Here is an 18,817-nt window from a genome sequence, read left to right as displayed (position 1 = left end):
CAGGTCTGCTCCTCTTTCCAGATGGGCCCTACGCAAGGCTACAACAGCCAGTTCATGAACCAGCCTGGGCCACGTGGCCCTCCGTCTATGCCAGGAGGCATGAACCCGGGTATGGGTGCTGGCATGAATAGTTCCAACATGAGTGGACCGCCTATGGGCATGAACCAGCCCAGAGGGCCCAGTATGGTGCCCTTCGGTGGCCATGGCCAACGGATGCCCCAGCAGGGTTACCCTGGCCCCAGACCTCAATCCATGCCAATGCAGGGAACAAAGAGGCCGTATCCAGGAGAGGTAAGACCACCAAGTTTATAAAGCTGGGTTTTAAAACTTTAAGCAGGCTATTTTGTTTTGCTTAAGCAGTTGTTTTATGTTACTGTAGCCCAATTATGTAGGTCAGCAGTTTGGTCCCAATGGTCAGTTTCCCAACCAGCAGGGGCAGTACCCTAATCCAAATGCTTCTCGAGCTCTTCCTTCTCCCAACTACCCTGGACAAAGGATGCCGGGACAGCAGGGCTCTGGCCAGTACCCTCCCACGGGTGTAACAATGAGCCAATACTATAAGGTACATTTGTTTAGTCAAAATCTTTAGTTTTGTTCATATTATCCATGCCTACCATTAGGGTGAAAATTGTGATATGAAAATAACCTTGCTTGCTTTTTCCTATTGCAGCAAGAACCATTTAATGGTCAGAATAACAATTTCTCCGGCGGCGGTTATGGATACAATCAAGGAAATGGGGTAAGTCATAAATCCTTTGCTTCTTTCACTGGTTATATGCTAGAAGCACGGATATTAAAGTGACAGTTCACCCAAAAATACAAATTCTGTAATTTACTCACCTTTGAGTTGTTCCAAATCTGTATACATTTCTTTGTTCTGATAAATACAAAGAAACATATTTGGAAGAATGCTTGTAACCAAACAGTTCTTGGTCACCATTGACCACCTAGGAAAATTCAAATGGTAGACATAAGTGCCCAAGAACTGTTTGCTTTCCTACATTCTTTAAAATGTCTTATTTTGTGTTCAACAGAATAAATAAATTTATAAAGCAATGTTTCGTATTGTGGTGTTCAGTGGTGGCCAAGAACTGTTTGGTTACAAGCATTCTTCCAAATATGTTTCTCTGTGTTTATCAGAACAAAGAAATTTATACAGATTTGGAACAACTTGAAGGTGAGTAAACGATGACAGAATTTTCAATTTTGGGTGAACTGTTCCTCAACTTTAGGTATTAATATGTACAGTTCTGCTATATATTCAGGGAGTAATTGTGAGTTTTTTTGGCTAAAGCCGCCTCGGCAGGTTGTGAACTACCCCCACTCGCCGGTACCCGGGAACCCTACGCCACCCATGACTCCAGGAAGTAATATCAATCAGTACATGTCACCCAGTCAGGACATCAAGCCTCCATTTCCTCCAGACATGAAGCCGAACATGACGTCTTTGCCTCCACCTCCAAGTGAGTCGCGCAACGAAACCACACACGAGCGTTTCATCGCATTGATCTCCCTTCTGTCTGCATTACAAGCTCCGTCACACTCTATCAGAAGTAAACCTCTACGAAGCCTTTGATCCGGCACCTGGAGCAGAGCGCAAAAAAAGTCCCATTGCTCATTTATCTGAGATTCATGCATTTTTCACGTTCACTCAGAGCTCATTCATAATATATGCACTTCAGTGAGGAAAAGATCAAACTAGGTGAACTGAAAGGGAACCTTCCCACCCACTGATAAAGTTAAAATGGAGTGTAAATTCATCTATTCTTGATGTTTGTTCTTCTAGCTAATCCCAACGAGGAGCTGCGCTTGACGTTCCCCGTGAGGGATGGAGTTGTGCTGGAACCCTTCAGACTAGAGCACAACCTGGCTGTCAGTAACCACGTCTTCCATCTGCGCCCCTCCGTCCACCAGACTCTTATGTGGAGGTTTGTGTTGTTTTTTTATTTTCCGTAACAGTTCACCTTAAAATAAAAATCCTCAGTTACACTCTCAAATTTACCACTTGTCACGCAGATCTGATTTGGAGCTGCAGTTTAAGTGCTACCACCACGAGGACCGACAAATGAACACCAACTGGCCCGCTTCCGTCCAAGTCAGCGTCAATGCCACACCTCTTACTATCGAGAGAGGCGAGAATAAAACATCCCACAAACCCCTTCACCTGAAACACGTGTGTCAGCCTGGAAGAAACACCATCCAGATCACTGTCACAGCGTGCTGTTGTGTGAGTATTCCTCCGCTGTGTCCTTTAATAATGTATAGTCTGTCATTTAATGACCATGTCAGTAATGCATGGGATGTGATATGAAATCAGATAACACTAATTTGAAGCATCATCTTATCTCGTTCATTACGTCTGCAGCTGATATCAGATTTATGCTTCCGTGTTTGAAAGGTGCACGACACCGATATGTATCATGTAAAGGATATTCTGAGATACGGATGCACGCTGGCGGGTTGTAGTAACGCATTTGTTCGGCTCTTGTTGCAGTCTCACTTGTTCGTGCTGCAGCTGGTCCACAGGCCGTCGGTGAGATCTGTCCTGCAGGGTCTTCTAAAGAAAAGGCTTCTTCCTGCTGAGCACTGCATCACCAAAAGTGAGTAGAGGCTCCGAGCAGATGCTTTAAGCTTTTCCATTGCAGCATTTCGTCTGCCACTCTGCATCAGCATCTCCGTGACCCTCTAATCACAGCCATGCCTGTTTTTCTGCAGTTAAAAGAAACTTTAGTAGTGTAGTCGCGTCCTCCGGGAACGCAACACTAAATGGGGAGGATGGAGTGGAGCAGACAGCCATCAAAGTGTCTCTAAAGTGTCCAATCACATTCCGTCGGATCCAACTTCCTGCTAGGGGACATGACTGCAAACATGTGCAGGTGAGTTGTGCCTGAAATGTGTATCTTCACATAGTTAAAGGTTTATCCCTTTATGTCTGCACATGGTTACATCACATCTTGTGCTGTGACTTAAAACCCTTAAAGAGACAGTTCACCCTAAAATTGAAATCACTTTTAGAGTACTTTATGACTTTTTATCCATTTTATTTATTGAACACAAAATATGTACAGTAAGGGTCTAAATGTTCCCCCTGCTCTAAGTGACACTGTATTGTGAAAAAAGTAATTAAAGTAAATCACTGAAACAGCAACTCCCTAAAAAACTTGTATTTGTATAAATAAGTCATCCAGTTGACACAATTTCTATTTTAGGATAGTACTTCAGATCTCCACCCAAAACTTGTGGTTGAAAAGAAAAGAAAAAAAATATTAAAACAACAATTAAAAATATAAATGTATATACATAAAGTAATATATGTACGTATATAAATAAATAAATTAAAAGCAAATTAAAACAATCAAGTAATTAAATAACACTAAAGCATTAAATAAATTAAAATCTGGTTGTGGGTACATAAATACCAGACGTATATAAAAATGAGCATTCAAAACTGCAGATTCGCTACACTAATCCTATAATAACAATTAATAATTTGAGCTCTCACACAATTTCACTTTAAATTTCACTTTAACATAATTTGACTTCACCCTAAAAAAAATTAAGTAGGTAAATTACCTCCAATTTTGTGTCTCAAACAGAGGCATATAGTTCAGAGGCAAAACTAAATTTCCACATGTTTTTCTCCCCCTGAGGGCATCCTAACAGAATATGACTTCTTCTGGAAGAATAATAAGGTCGAAGTTATAATACTACGTATCATTTTACCTCCAAGCGCTAGAATGGGAGTAAATGGGCGTAGATATTTTTGAAGCTCAGAAAAGTGCATCCATTGATCAAAGAACTGCTCGACACGGCGCCATGTTTTTAACAAACTTCTTCTGAAGCGAATCGATGTGTTTGTTTAAGAGAAATATCCATATTGACAGTGCAATTAACGTTGATGTCAAGCTTCCGTTATTCCGCTCCTGAAAGCTCCAGTGCAGAGGACACGGCACCCTGTTGGAACAAAACGAAAAATGCCGCGTTCATCACCGAACCTTAGGACACGCCTGCGTCATTAGCTGGAAAAACAAGCCTCAGGTTCACACGCAGCATAGAGATAACGGAAGATAGACATCAATGTCAATAGCGCTTTCAATTTTGATATTTCTCAAATGCCTCGATTCGCTTCAGAAGACACTTTGAAGTTAAATGATGTGGTATTATAACTTCGACTGCATTATTCTTCAAGAGGAAAGTCATATTCAGTTAGGATGCCTTGAGGGTGAGTAAAACATGGGGACATTTTGTTTTGCCTCTGAAATATCCCTTTAATATATTTATACTTTTCTTCTCGTCAGGTAGTTTCTTAAAGAATATAAACATGTTCAAAGAATAGATTCTTGTCCACTCATTGAAAATCCTCTTGTGTTACTTTACATAAAATAACGTAATTTTGCTTTGATCGAAATGTACTTATGTTCTTGATTTCCTGCTGCAGTGCTTTGATTTGGAGTCGTATCTACAGCTGAACTGTGAGAGAGGAACGTGGAGGTGTCCTGTATGCAAGTATGTGGCACATTGCAATGAAAATAGTTTTGGACAGTCAAATGAATATGATCTCTTGTTCCCTTTGGCTTTGTGTTTTATATGTTTCTGTCTGTCCCCAGTAAAACAGCGTTATTGGAAGGACTTGAAGTGGATCAGTATATGTGGGGAATTCTCAATGCTATTCAAAAGTAAGTTTATTATTAACACATTGAGGCCCATAAGTCCTTTAACAGTTACAACATAATCATGAGCGCCTTTTAAACGCTCACCGCAATGTTCTTCTCTTCCAGTTCAGAGTTTGAAGAGGTTACCATCGACCCTTCGTGTAGTTGGAGGCCAGTACCCATAAAGTCTGACATTCATATAAAGGAGGACCCAGATGGCCCTCTCGCCAAGCGTTTTAAAACCATGAGTCCCAGTCAAATGATCATGCCTAATGTGTTGGATATGATCGCCCAGCTGGGTCCCGGCCCTTCGCCCTACACCCCATTCCCCCCTCATCACGGAGGAAATAACGGCGACTATGGAGGTCAAGGTAGAGGTCAGCACCCGCTCAGGCTGTGCGCTCTTTTCTTTCTGCCTGTCTCGTAAAATAGTCCTTAGTGTTTTGCAAGCTTCGTTATTTAGGTATGCTTAATTTTTTCCCTTAAATCGTAACGTCAAAAGAAGTTACGCTCGCAAACTTTAAGCAGGCGGACTTGCTCTCTCAAGCTCTTTGTTTGTGCACCTCTGAGGTCATTGCTCTTCATTGCTTTTCTCTGTTTTGTGAATCAGGCAATAGTTACCAGGGCCATGGAAACTTTGACTTCACCCACAGTAACTCTGGTGGCGGAGCTCCCATGAATGACTTCATGCACGGACCCCAGCTCTCACATCCACCAGACATGCCCAACAGCCTCATGGCTTCTGACAAGCCTCTCACCCACGGCATGCCCGACTCGGTAAATCACCTCAAACTCCTACTAAACAATCTTTGTTAATTTGTTTGGTATGGAAACATAGAAAACAACTTTGGGCAAAATCTTTCCATCTGTTTGGGAGAAAACGCTTATGGGCTGTATAGTTTCTTTTGAACGTTTTGCTAGAAAAAAATCTAACAAAAATACTGCAACTGCTGCAGAAAAATCTGCTAGTTTTGTTTTTCAATAAAAACATCCTTGCAATATTTTTGTATGCAAAATTGCATAAGATATTGAAACATTCAGATAATTAAAAGACTTTAATCACTTTAAATATGACATACTTTGTATGGGCTTATACTTTGCAATTAAACTTGATTTAAGGTATTCATTGTAAAAACAAGTCTTGGATATAAAAGAATAAAATTGTGTTAAAAGCTATGAATATTTAAATATTTTACTGATGATTCAAATTATTTGCAATAAATAAATGTAAATTAAAAAAGAAAATTCTGTAGATCATGATGTGGTTTTGGAAAGTAAATGATCATTTTCACAGAACTATGCCTTTAAAGATTTTTACAACATCACTCAGTCAAAAAGAATTCTTAAAATCGTGAAGGTTTATGTGCTCTGGAATCAACTGCATGGCATCGTTCTCGCTCTCTGGCTGGCACTTGAGCTTTCATTTGGAACGCTCCGCCTCACACTGGGACACTCATTGCTTCTCTCTCCTCCCTCTGCAGATGTCCCATCCCGTGAGCGTTGATCAATCCCATGCTTCCATGCAGCCAGGCATGCACGCATCCCCCCATCCCAACAGCCAGTCAGCTCAGCCATTGCACCACGGCCCCCCATCGTCCCAGCCCCCACGCCAGCCTCCGCCCCCACAGCAGCCCGGCCAAAACAGTCACCCGCATGCCGATATGACCTTCAACCCTGATGGGCAGGCAGGTGGCCAGGGACCTGCAGACATGCCCGAGCCTTCGCTAGATGTGAGTATTCATATTTTTCTACATTCATTTTCGAGTTATGTGCTTCTAACATTACTTGGAATGAGTGATGTTAGCATCCTGCATTTCACATGGTCGAAACCATTGAGTGTTTCCTAAGAGGTGTTTTTAAAGTTCTTTGAGCGTTCAGAAATAACTGAAATACAAGATCGTATCCTATGGATTGTAAAGGTGTCTGTCTGTTAACCTCCACAGCTTCTGCCAGAACTAGCGAACCCAGACGAGCTGCTGTCATACTTGGATCCCCCTGACCTCCCGAGCAGCAGCAACGACGATCTGCTCTCCCTCTTTGAGAACAACTGACTTCCCTAGCTTGGCCTTTCCGAGTGGCCCTAATTTGTTTGGCTGTCAGGAATCGAGAGGCACCCTGCGGACAGACTGTGTATTTTGCGAACAGGAAACAGCCATCCTTTTGCCTCCTCCTCATGTAAATATCTCACTGTTTTACAAGCAACCTTTTCCACACGTGTATGGCAGCCATGTTGGCTGGCACTAAAGTGATATCTTTCAATACTAACGGAAATACATGTGCAGCTAAAATCTGTTCATACGATGACATCACACAGGACCGTCTGTGCGCTCACTAGGAAAGTATTGTAGCATTTTTAATTCAGATTTTTTTTCCTTTTGTGAAAAAGACCTGAATAGAAAAATATATATAAATATATATATATTTCTTCCTGTAATGACCTCTGTGTGTCCGCAATCTCTTGAACGTTCGTTCTTCCAAGCTCTACCACCACGGCTTCCCGAATCCTTGTCAAAAGTCCTCAGCCGGATGTTCGCACTAGTTATCTGTCCATCTCCCTTGAAAAAGCACAAGAGAACTGCGTTGAACTGCACCTGGAAGCTCCTGTGAAGGAAACAACAAAGGGAAGAAAGCTGTTCTCACAATCACCAGAATGATGTAACGCTCCCATCCCAAAGACTTATGATGGGAAAGTCCTCCAACAGTTCCTAACTCTCATTTGCGCAATTTGGCACGTCATCAAACGCATCTTTTCTAGTAAACATTGCAGCACCTCGTTTTGTAACGCGTTTCATACGTCCGCCACCTTCAGGCAAAGTTAAACAAATGCTAGAGGGCATCACAACAAGCATTTTTTTCCTTCAAGGCAAACATTTCTGCACTGTACCTTTGGCATTGTGCATCTTCCGACAGATTGTACTTCCCCCTGTAATGTCCTCTACGTACTAGAAGAAAACAATTCACTTTCCAAAGAGTAGTCAGTCTTGTGTTACCTTCACTGTCATCTGCCTTTGAGATGATCCTCCTTGCATGAGGTTTGGTCTTCTTAGGCTCTTGATGACCGTACCCCACTTTCTACAAACTGCATACAATGTTTGGACGTCTGATGTTGCAAGTCGCCCCTTATTTTAGCAATGGTTTCATGTTATGATTTTTTTATTCATGAACTGTTAAATATTGATTTTATAATGCACAATTATATTGTTCACATTATGGTCATATATTTCCTGTTTTTACAAAATGTGTACATTTTTCAAAAAATGTCCATGAATTACCAAAGTTAAGCACCCTGATTTGGGAAGGTTACACCCATTTTCAAATTGTTAAAAATGCGTAATTCTCTTCACTTTTATCGTTCTGTTTACATGTAAAATCATAGTAATTTTACAAAAAACAATGAAGAAAGACTTTTTAGAATATGTTCTATATTTATAGATTTTACTTTTTAATTCAACTATATATTAAAGCTATATATTATCTCAGTACCCATCCGTGCATACAAAGTGACAGAAACTGTACATTTCAGTAAACTGTTGCATCTCAGTAAGACCTTTATGTCCAAGTGTACATGGTGAATTGTTTTCTTTTATTTCAAATCGGTAAGATGACCCTCAGATGATTGTTAGTATTATTGATATTTGTAAGAATAACATTTCCATGATGTTGATGTTACTCGGAGACTGTCTAAGACGCCTGTCATCTGTACAGTTGAATACTGTTTGAAATGTGTTTATTGGATACAGCATCACAGTTTGAAAAATGTTTCCATTTTAAGTTATTTTTGATGAATTGCAATATTAGTTTTTAGTTTTTCTGTTCTTCTTGATGTAGAATTATGTACAAAATGATGTTTGTTTGTTGACAATTGAAATGGAACTCCAAAAAGAAACGTTGGGTTCAAGTTCTATAACGTTTCGTCTGTAGTATACTTGTATATCCTTTCAAAGATGCACTGCCACATATTCGTTCCCACTTTGTAGACACAAATAGGCATAAACTGAACTTAAAGACTCCTTAAGCCGGCAGAAGTCTGAGCTGTCACATGCTATGGATGTACAGATGTCAAGGGGACGGCCGGTGCGGAGGCTGAAAGAGAACGGGGTTAGTTGAACAAGACTGTGTTTGCTATTCAGCCACAGGCAGGGATTTGGAGAAATCGAAGAGAAAACGGGGAAAGGGGCACATTAGGGATGCATGTACATATGTAAATGATAAATAGAGACACGTTAACAGAAATGTATTCATTTTCCCCAGGGGAATATGCATTGTGTATTTAGACTCTGTAAAGCTTGCATCCTCGAATCACAATCTAAATTGGGTAAAATGAATCTGTGTTTGTTAGCGTCTGTGGAACCTCTCAGCATTTGTTCACTTTTGTAAAATATTCATCCCACATGACTGAGGAATTTGGGAAGGGAATAAAAAGAGACACATTTGTTATACATTTGTGTAATATTTAGCTTACGTCTATTGCTCCATTTCTTGTGTACTTAATAAGGTGCTACAGAAAATAATGAAGTAAATCCTGGGGAATAATTTGGAAAAACCGGGGCCAGGAGCGGTTCCAACAGATTGTAACCAAAATCCAGAGTTTGTACAATTTTGATATCATGATCAGGAAAATGTAAAAAATGAGGTACAATCTGAGGTGATTGGCGCCAAATGTTGCAGATGTCTTTGCTTGTACATTCTGTTGTACAATCATTTCATATTCTAAACTGGTCAGAAGAAAAAAATGACGAAAAACTAATTGTGATTTTTAGTCTTGCAAAACTGTATGTAGTTAGATGCTGTGACATCCTAATATTTATCTAATAAATATGTATTCCGATGAAACCATGTATTTGATGTTTTATTTGGCATGATTGAATTAGAGTTAAAGAAATAAGTCTAATATGCACAAATAAAATCAGGGCTATTGTGAGATATTTTCACTAGCATGTTTTACTAGGGATATTTTGCTTTAAACATGTTTCCGTCCCTGATAAACCTGCATACAATGTGCTGGTAAATTGAACAAAAATTGCTTTTATTAAAACTAAATAAAACTAGTTTTATTCACCAGTGACCTTCAGATTACATGCACAAATAATGTTTAATCTGGGAAAATCTAAAACTGAATCATTGTATTTGTCAGAATATCTGAATAATCTAATAAGTAATACATAAGTGACAAAATTTGCTTTAAACATAAAACTATTCACCAGTGACCTTCAAATAACATGCACAAATAATGTCACTTTATTTGTCAGAATATCTAAACAAATAAATTAATACAAACATAATGCATTTACTTTTTACTCCAGTTTTTGACCCTATCCATGTTGGTTATGTACTACTCAGTGCACGATACTACGACCAACCACGCGGTGTCGCTGTGGATTTAACTTGACCATGAACGAACTGTCACATGCGTACTGCGTGTGTACGTACGGTAGTGTTCACCCGGTCAGTTCTCCTTGAACACTGACTGGTTCCTTCATGTCTGTGTTGAGGGGTTTTCAACTCCCCAGCAAGAATGTTGCAGATGAAGAATCGTTTAAAATATTGCTCTCTAGCGATCGCTGCGAACAGGCTTGTTTCTGGACCGCCGAAGAAGAACCCTGTTGTGTTTATGGACATTGCAGCTGACGGAGAATTCATTGGAAGAATTATTATTGAGGCAAGTTATGATTTATTGAAGCTGACGCCACAGTTAGTTGTCAAGTTTGTGGTAGTCTACATTGGGTTAATAACATGCACAATCGTTCTTCTTGTTAAGCTCTAATAGCATATAAAAACATGAACATGTTTGCCAGTACGCGAAGAGGAAGGCCAACTTGTGTATTCTAAAAGATAAACAATAATATATATAAAAGACAACAACAATACTCAATCACAGTAAATAAAGCAGCATTCATGTTTCTAACATTGCATATTTCATTTGCAGCTCTTTGCAGAAGTGGTTCCTAAAACAGCAGGTAAACATAATAAATTAAAGTGATAGTTCACCTTCAAAAGTCATCATTCGCTCACCCTCTTGTCATTTCAAACCTGTGTGACTTTCTTTCTTACACAGAACGCAAAAGAAGATATTTTGAAGAAAGTTGGTAACAGCCCCCATTCACTTGCATCGGTTACAATAGAAGTGAACGTGCTGTTCTGTAACCAACATTTTTCAAAATATCTTCTTTTGTGTTCTACAGAAGAAAATGTCATTAAGGTTTGAAGTGACATGAGGGGTAGCAAATTATGACAGAATTTTCATTTCGAAGGCGAACAACTCCTTTAAAATAACTATATGTAAAATGCATGTGAAAATGTGCAAGAGCATTTCACAATCCCTTTCAGTGTTCATGGCTTCTTGCCTTTCAGAGAACTTCCGGGCGCTTTGTACAGGAGAACATGGTTTTGGATATAAGGGTTCTGTGTTTCACAGAATCATCCCTGAGTTCATGTGTCAGGTAACTGCTTGCATGTTTTATTCTTTGCGAAAGACGAAACGTATGTATATGAATGTTGTGCCTGCAGTGATGTCATGACTGATGCCTTGTTGACAGGGTGGAGATTTCACTAATCATAATGGCACGGGTGGAAAATCTATTTATGGAAAGAAATTTAAGGATGAGAATTTTAAGCTGAAACACACCTTACCAGGTAATGCCACCACTCATATTTACCCAAAACCATTGAGGGCTTTGTACACAAAACTGACAACAAAACCTGTATGACACTACACATGTGATTGGGACAAATATGTGGATGCACTTCCAATGAAGGCCACAAAGTGGTGCTAAACCTCCCTTAAATTGCAGATTTTTAGAAACAGATTTTGTAATCTCCAAACAAATGACCTACTTTCAAAAAAAGTCAATGCCAGTGTATTCTAGTGCAGATTTGGTGCCAGGGAGTTCCTACCCCAACGAACCCTTTTGATAGCTATAATTTGCTCAAATAGTGTCGGGTTGTGATATACATGACTGGGTTTGGCAAGTTATGGTTCTCTTCTACGATTACATCCAGAGTGTTTTTTACTATTGGGGATCGCTTTATTGTTATACTTTTTACTTACACATCATTAAAGAACTCAAATCTACAAATTCACCCACGCATGCTATGATTGTATTTCTGGTAGGTGTGCTGTCAATGGCAAACTCTGGGCCGAACACAAATGGATCGCAGTTTTTCATCTGCACCGCAAAGACAGACTGGTATGCTAATAGAAATCTTATTTAATTATTACCCATCCAAACTGTCTAAACTGTTTATAGGCTTGATTTTCTCTTCCTTTTATCTTAGGCTCGATGGCAAGCACGTTGTGTTTGGTCAGGTCACAGAGGGCATGGAAAGCGTTTCTCTTATGGAGACCTACGGTTTACATGATGGAGGAACTGTAAAGAAGATTGTCATCACAGACTGTGGAGAACTCAAATGATTGTGGACTTCTAAACGAACATGTTCATTTTGTATGTGTAATAAATTATTGGTTTATATTGTTAACTTTTTATTGGTTTTATTATAAACGTTACTTACCTGTTTCTGTTGAATTTATGCATCGTCTGTGGATTCTTCTTTTTTATGCTTACTAAGTAAGCAAATTACTCAACTATACTCAGTGCAGTAAAAAGGTATATTTTAATACTGTATGAGAAATAGATGGTATACATTTCCTCATGGCCTTTGACTGATTTACAAAAGATTTTTGGGGTTTGTAAATTAGGATAAAAGCTGTATGGAGATTGTTTACCTTCTGAGAACTGTGCCAGAAATACCCAGGAGGTATTTGGAATAAATAAATTACACATGAAACTGGTTGTGACATATGGAATTTCTTCCAGGATATTTGCGTCCTGTGCCCTTTTTTTTTTTTTAATGACTCGAGGCTGTTTTCCAGATGAGCGCCGGCTACAACTGCAGTATATCTGGTTGCGTGGCGTGCTTTTTAAATCTTCCTGAGAATGGTCCTAAACCTTTTTTTAGACTATCCAGCAACAAGATTTCCTGTCCACTAAAACAGGATATGACATCCTGTTTGGCTATGAAGCATCTCCACCTCAAATGTAAAAACTCTAGCAAGAATCTGTTCAACGTGAACGTGTTAATACAATATTGAAAGCGGAGACCGGTGCTTGTTTTATGATGTTCTGTAAAAGAAATGGAGACATAGTGCATATTAACTGTAGCCAGCTGACGTTCACAATACCTTGCAATGAAACCAAGCAGTCGTTTTTAAATGGCGTGTAGGTGTAGCTTATCACAGTAATGTCTTATGAAAGTAAATTATGAACCTTTGTAGAAAACAGTGCTCTCCTAAACGAAACCATATGGGGTCTGAACTTGCAACTGGTTTGTTTGACTTCTCCTATTGCAATGTTGCTATAGAGACATTCTAGTTCTAAGTCTGCATTGTTGTAACAAACTTGATATAATTTGGGTCTCCAGCCTCTTGTGAAGTTTAAGGGATTTGGAATGTGTAGACCAATTACTTAAACTTGGCTTCAAGAGACACGGCCAGCGCTATTGCCAAGCACTAACATCCACATACAGAGCTCATATGTTTACAATCATTACATGTAATTAGGTCAAGAGTAAAAAAATACACATCTATGTTTTCAAACTTGAGCCGTTGCAAAGCCATCTTTGCAAAACTCTCTGAACTGAAAGAACCGCTCTTCAGCCTGTTCAACAATAAATGAAACTGATGTCAGAATGGCAGGCATTCCCCAAGGCTTCAGATTGGGTTTTCAGTTACACAAGCATCATTCCCCAGGACCGTATCTAAATAATTAATCAGTCCATACCGCCTTCAGCGTGACTGATTTGAAATGGACAGAATTTCACAACGCCCTGAGATGGGCCGAGGAATATGCTGGAATCCGAAAGAGGCCGTACATATATTTTGGCCCAGACAGACATGTCAAATTGGGCTATAACACAAGGAAGAAAGAAATAAAACAAAGACACACATGGTTCATTTAGTCATTTTTAATTGAACAAACATCTAAAAGCACAGTCTTCAGTTTTCCTAACTAACAAATAAGGCACATATCGGAATGCCGTTTCATGGACGATAAGCAACAGATTTGATCTCACCTCACAATGTGATACTTTCCTTCAAATCTTGTCACTCTGTCCAATCCAATATGATCAATATTATGACAAATATTTGACAGACTTTACAAATATGAGTTTATCAACATGAGGGTTAAATCAGTACATTCTGTAATACTAGCAGTGAATAAAGGCATTTATTTATGACTAACAACTAGGTGTATTCTACAAAAACTATATCTTGCCAGGAACTAAACATCTATTTAAAATAAGAATACATTGCACAAATTCTAGTTCTTGAATCATTAAAAAAACATGCACATGCAAACATCAGTCCAGGATACTTTAAAAATATATATTTGTTTCATTTTGACACATGAAGGAAATATTTCAACATCATTCCTGGGCGTGGCAGTAACTGAATACATGCCTAACTGGAGCTCACAGCTTCATACAGTAAGGGCCTAATTTATTGAAACACTGGTTAATGTAAAAGTCTTGTCCAATCTCTGGAGTTAGTCACATCTTTTGTCACCTTTTGCATATACGACCTACACTACAGTGTGTCAGTCGGTCTCTGTAATGTTAAAACAGCTGTTTGTAACATTAAAACAAAGTGTTGTAACTATCCCATCACTGCAACTCATAACATCCATGCTGTATTGCAAACACACCAATATTCTAAACAAGAATATTGAAACAAGGTTAATATATATACCAATAACATCTAGAATAACCAAACACAAATAAAATGGCTTGTAAGGGCATAATATGTACCAACCTTTGAATAATATTCTATGTAATCATCAATATTTTCTTCATAGAGTAGCTTTCGTTGCATATTTTATACAAAATAATTGAATTGTAAAACGAAAAAAGAACAAAATCCTTCCATAAATATTTCTGTAGGATATAAGATTACTGCAAACATCAAAGGAAACAAAAACTCCCAGCAAGTTGCCCTTTTTCACACACAAATATTGCATCGTAACATTTTGAAATAGCTAACTTGATAATGATGGCAATCGAATATATACACAAAACACAAACTTGTTTCTTTATAAGGGAACGAAAATCTTGTCAAATTCTCCAAAATCTCTATATTGTTTCCAAAATACACATACCTTTAATAGAATAGAAAATAACACGTTTATACTGAAAGTGAGCTATAAAAGTCAAGTATATGTATTTCAAGACAAAAATCACATGCGCAAAAAGCACTTTGTATAGTTTTAAATGCATGTACGCTCTTCTCAATACCACAAGCCCTGTCTTCTTCAGTAAAGCAGAGAGGAACGTTAGAACACTAAAACATCACGGAAAGCTCACAACAAATAATCAATTCCATTTGTGTAAATCTGCATTCAACATCTACAAAACTTAGACCTGTTTCATTTTAGCAAATGAGGAAAATCTGAGTCTTGTACAAAGTGCAACGCAACTATTTTAATGTGACCTAATAAAGCGAGTTTTACAATGAAGCCTTGCTCTAGTGGTGCTTAGATCATCTATTCAGATTTACAGAACTGACGATGAATGAAATTGATCCCAATGATGCAAGGAAACCTTTGAATGTAGAATATCCGCAATGATTACGATGATTCCGCAGTAATCGTTCATTTCGCTGCTTATTTTCATTACGCCATTCATTACGGTGTTTATCAAAAAGCAGTGTAACTCATTCCAGCTGAAATGAGGCTTGAAGTAAACATTGGCGCGGAGGAACGTACACACAGTGGAGCCATTAGCTCAGAACAATGTGAAAAATAGAGTTACCAAGAAATACAGGCTCTCAGAAACGATAATGACGTTCACGGAACTAACAAGTTCTTGTTTTTGAAAATCTAAAGTGATCTAAAATCAACTCCCTGGATGATTGTTTGATTCAATTTTATATCAGAAAATCTAAAAAAGTTGCGAAAAGTCATTGAATAGTTCTCTTCCACAGTATCACACATGACATCTGTTTCTGAAAATCCAGACTTGTCATAACCGAGCCGAGTGACTGAACTAAGGCACTAGAGACATTCCCTTCACACAAGATTAATATCAAGCTGAGTTCATCCCTATGAATGAAACTAATATTCAGACAAAACATAATATGTGGACTCCAAAGTTAAGTAAACAATTATACACATTGTATTTAGCATTAAATGTGTTTGACTTCATATGTACATCAAGAATCAATTAGAAAATTCTCACAAAATCTCTCCACTATTCAAACATGTAAAGCTACTGTACATTTAATATAAGATGATCGTGGGACATAAAGTAAAATATGACCAATTAGTACTTCATGTAAGCTGTAAAAAGAGGTAAACAACAGCTGTTTCATCCTGTAGAAATCCCATCCTCATGCTCTCGCTGAGACTTATGTCTCGCTAAAACGTCCAATCGAATGGACCCAAATTGTCATTACACATCTCCAAAGACTCTTCCAAATTACGTACTTTACCATCTTTTCCCTTTATAATCACATAATCCTTCCCTAAAATCACAGTTTTAACAGGGTGAATCATAATTTTGTAAGTCATCAATTGTTATGCAACTAAGCTTGTATAAATATACACTCATGTTGGGTTTTGCAATGCTTATAAAACATACATAATGCACATACTGTACAGTTCACACAAAATAAATGTTTTGTCATCATTTGCTCACCCTCAAGTTGTTCCAAATCTGTATAAACGTCTTTGTTTGGTTGACCACTGAGAAAGATATTTGGAAGAATGCGTGTGACTAAACAGTTCGTTGCCACCATAGTAGGGTAAATGACAATAGGAGTCAAAAGTGCCTCAGAACGGTTTGCTCTCCTACATTCTTCAAAATATCTTCTTTTGTGTTCAACAGAACCAAGAAATGCACAAAGCAATTCTTCCTACTGATAGTCAATGGTGGCCAATGACTGTTTGGTTACACGCATTCTTCCAAATATCTTCTGTTCATCAGAACAAAGTAACGTTTACAGATACGTAGTAAATGAAGACAGAATCTTTATTTTTTGGTGAACTTTTCCTCAAACCTGGATTTCAATTCTGAATTATAAAGATGCACATTCAGAACGATTGTGTAAAAATGCATTAATTCAACACGTTTTAGTGCAAGGGAACTATTAAATCTGAATGTTATAAATGAATGTTTGCACACCATGAAAAGATACCGAGGCTGTGCCTCACAGCAGTGTTATATATAAGAATGGTTCATTGTGTGTAATTCAAACACACTCTTCATCCCGAGGCAAATAATCTCTGGAACAGGTGTCATGTTAAGGAACGCTTTCGAACTGCTTGCATATGGACCAAAAAGCTCAAAGTCTGACCCTTGACTACAAAAAAAAAAGAACGAGCTTTACCTGGGTTCCTAAGACAATCAAAGCAGTTCTCTGGCAACAATTTACAACGTGCGTGATCACATTTCAAAGGACGGTGATGTTGTGCTCAGTTCTGCGAAACGTCTCGCCATGGCTTGGTTTTGATCATCAACACACTTCATAAAACGTAGAGACAATATGACAGCGGCGATGAAAACAGACGAATCTGCCTAAGTTGTTATGGTTTTGCATAGTTGCCAACAACTTGATTGAACTTGACATTTGGGTGTTTTCTTCAGAGCTACATGTAGCCGACTTCACGAAATGATCTAACGTTTGGCAAATCATACAAGTACGTGAAATAAACAAACAACGCATCTAGACCAAAGCATGAGACAATTCTATTCTACAGTAGTTTCTAATGGCAAGAGGTGGGGTTCTAGATATATAAACACAGATGAAGTTATCCCAGTTTAGTCAATTCAATTGCACTAAGATACAATATACAAACATAACAAATAAATATGTGACACAAAAGCTAGGGATGGAAAGTCCATTATCCCTCTGTTAATTCACAGTTAACATGATGTGCTGTTGACCCAAAACTCTGTAAAAGGCACATGGGCCCTTGGCTGAGTGAACTAACACCGTAACATCGCTCGACACGTAGTTCACTAAGCAAGGAGAATGAAGGGAAAGTCTGTAAACACACGATTGGAGGACGCAGCGGTGAGGTAATCCACCACGCCCTGGACGGATACGAATACTGTCAGTGACATCTGTTCCAAACATATTCAATTGTCCACTATACACATAGGACCAATAAATGCGACGCATGCTGATACACAAAGCCGTTACTATCGTTAGAAATATTTACATTTTGGCACTTTTCACTTTTCTCGGAGCGCTTGGTAGGCGAAGGGGGTGGAGGGGGCAGAGGAAGAAATAAGACGACAGGAACCTCCTTATTGCACACGACGGCAGTAGTAGCCCAGGACTTTGCACTTCTCGCACAGATGTTGCGGGTGCTCCTTGCTCTGGTCGGAAACGTCCAGCCCATCGGGTTTCTCTAAAGGACGCTGAGGGAAACAGAACGTGAATCACAGTGAGAATCTTTCGAGCACATCATTCAGGTTGAAATGTGAGATTTGCTTTAACGTTGGCTAGACTCTTTGGAGATATGGTTTTGGAGACCACTATCAAGAACGTGCAAGTAAAAGTCTAAAACCGCAACGGACAAACCACAGCGGTGTGTCAAAAATGAATTTAGGACCGTTATCGATGGTAAATCCTTGCCAGAAGTACACGCTTTGTTATTAATACTCCATTTCATTTATTTCCAATTATTGTCCACATATGTTAACTGCAAAAGAGGATTTTAAAGCAACTCTAGATGCCTACAGGATTCCATTTCTTTGGCGAATTGTTATTACGGCCGAGCTATAAACCACCTCGACCACGCATGCTAGATTCAAGAGTGAATCTTTGTCTTGGACATTATTCAAAAGACACTGAGAGCACGTGTGAGCCAAATCTTTTTGGCTGTTGATCACAAATAATACTCCTGCAATTATTTGTTTTCCCGCCCGTTGCTTTTGGACGATCGTTTTACAATCTTGTTATTCTTTCCTGTACGTCTCAGCTGCGCTCCGTGAATTACGGAAAACCAGGTTAGAACGGGCCACTGGGAGGATACAGTGCTGTAACCCAAGGGAGCGTTTGCTCGAAAAGCCAAAATGTTTTGTGAATGATCATTTGAGGAAATGTTCAATGCCGGATAAATAATTTGGAAACATCGTCTTAATAAGCAGAGCCCATCCCGGCCAGA

At 38.8% G+C, this 18,817-nt stretch overlaps 3 protein-coding genes across 9 annotated transcripts in view; 2 read left to right on the top strand and 1 right to left on the bottom strand.

Annotated features, from left to right (window-relative positions):
* The window catches only part of zmiz1a (zinc finger, MIZ-type containing 1a), a 119,748-nt gene extending 110,263 nt beyond the window's left edge, over nt 1-9,485 (top strand). For 5 of the 7 annotated variants that reach the window (XM_056760796.1, XM_056760793.1, XM_056760794.1 and 2 more), the window contains 14 exons: nt 4-291; nt 380-562; nt 671-739; nt 1,295-1,463; nt 1,787-1,928; nt 2,017-2,227; nt 2,495-2,600; nt 2,716-2,876; nt 4,439-4,506; nt 4,608-4,676; nt 4,779-5,029; nt 5,263-5,429; nt 6,134-6,382; nt 6,596-9,485. In XM_056760796.1, the coding sequence (XP_056616774.1) occupies nt 4-291; nt 380-562; nt 671-739; nt 1,295-1,463; nt 1,787-1,928; nt 2,017-2,227; nt 2,495-2,600; nt 2,716-2,876; nt 4,439-4,506; nt 4,608-4,676; nt 4,779-5,029; nt 5,263-5,429; nt 6,134-6,382; nt 6,596-6,703 (2,241 nt within the window). In that variant the 3' untranslated portion in view covers nt 6,704-9,485. The remainder of the gene's footprint in view (nt 1-3; nt 292-379; nt 563-670; nt 740-1,294; nt 1,464-1,786; nt 1,929-2,016; nt 2,228-2,494; nt 2,601-2,715; nt 2,877-4,438; nt 4,507-4,607; nt 4,677-4,778; nt 5,030-5,262; nt 5,430-6,133; nt 6,383-6,595) is intronic. The other 2 variants (XM_056760797.1, XM_056760795.1) reach the window with 1 other exon arrangement.
* A 575-nt stretch (nt 9,486-10,060) lies between these two features.
* On the top strand, nt 10,061-12,128 carry ppifa (peptidylprolyl isomerase Fa). The gene is made up of 6 exons (XM_056760836.1): nt 10,061-10,311; nt 10,579-10,609; nt 11,004-11,092; nt 11,189-11,285; nt 11,764-11,839; nt 11,928-12,128. Exons 1-6 carry the CDS (start codon nt 10,168-10,170, stop codon nt 12,061-12,063), a joined length of 573 nt encoding a protein of 190 aa, XP_056616814.1. The 5' UTR covers nt 10,061-10,167; the 3' UTR covers nt 12,064-12,128.
* A 1,470-nt stretch (nt 12,129-13,598) lies between these two features.
* The window catches only part of zcchc24 (zinc finger, CCHC domain containing 24), a 32,852-nt gene continuing 27,633 nt past the window's right edge, over nt 13,599-18,817 (bottom strand). Inside the window, exon 4 of the mRNA XM_056760834.1 lies at nt 13,599-18,068. Coding sequence (XP_056616812.1) covers nt 17,955-18,068 — 114 coding nt within the window. The 3' untranslated portion in view covers nt 13,599-17,954. The remainder of the gene's footprint in view (nt 18,069-18,817) is intronic.

Source organism: Triplophysa dalaica, chromosome 11, assembly GCF_015846415.1.
Source record: "Triplophysa dalaica isolate WHDGS20190420 chromosome 11, ASM1584641v1, whole genome shotgun sequence".
Classification (NCBI taxonomy): Eukaryota; Metazoa; Chordata; class Actinopteri; order Cypriniformes; family Nemacheilidae; genus Triplophysa; species Triplophysa dalaica.
The sequence above is the reverse complement of the archived record's forward strand: the minus strand, read 5'-3'. Positions and strand labels throughout refer to the sequence as shown.

Bases quoted from the DNA above. Each gene is read 5' to 3' on its own strand.
- ppifa (XM_056760836.1), top strand. From the start codon at position 10,168: ATGTTGCAGATGAAGAATCGTTTAAAATATTGCTCTCTAGCGATCGCT. The intron at 10,610-11,003 runs GTAAACATAATA...CTTGCCTTTCAG, and splicing joins AGTGGTTCCTAAAACAGCAG to AGAACTTCCGGGCGCTTTGT. The intron at 11,093-11,188 runs GTAACTGCTTGC...CCTTGTTGACAG, and splicing joins TCCCTGAGTTCATGTGTCAG to GGTGGAGATTTCACTAATCA.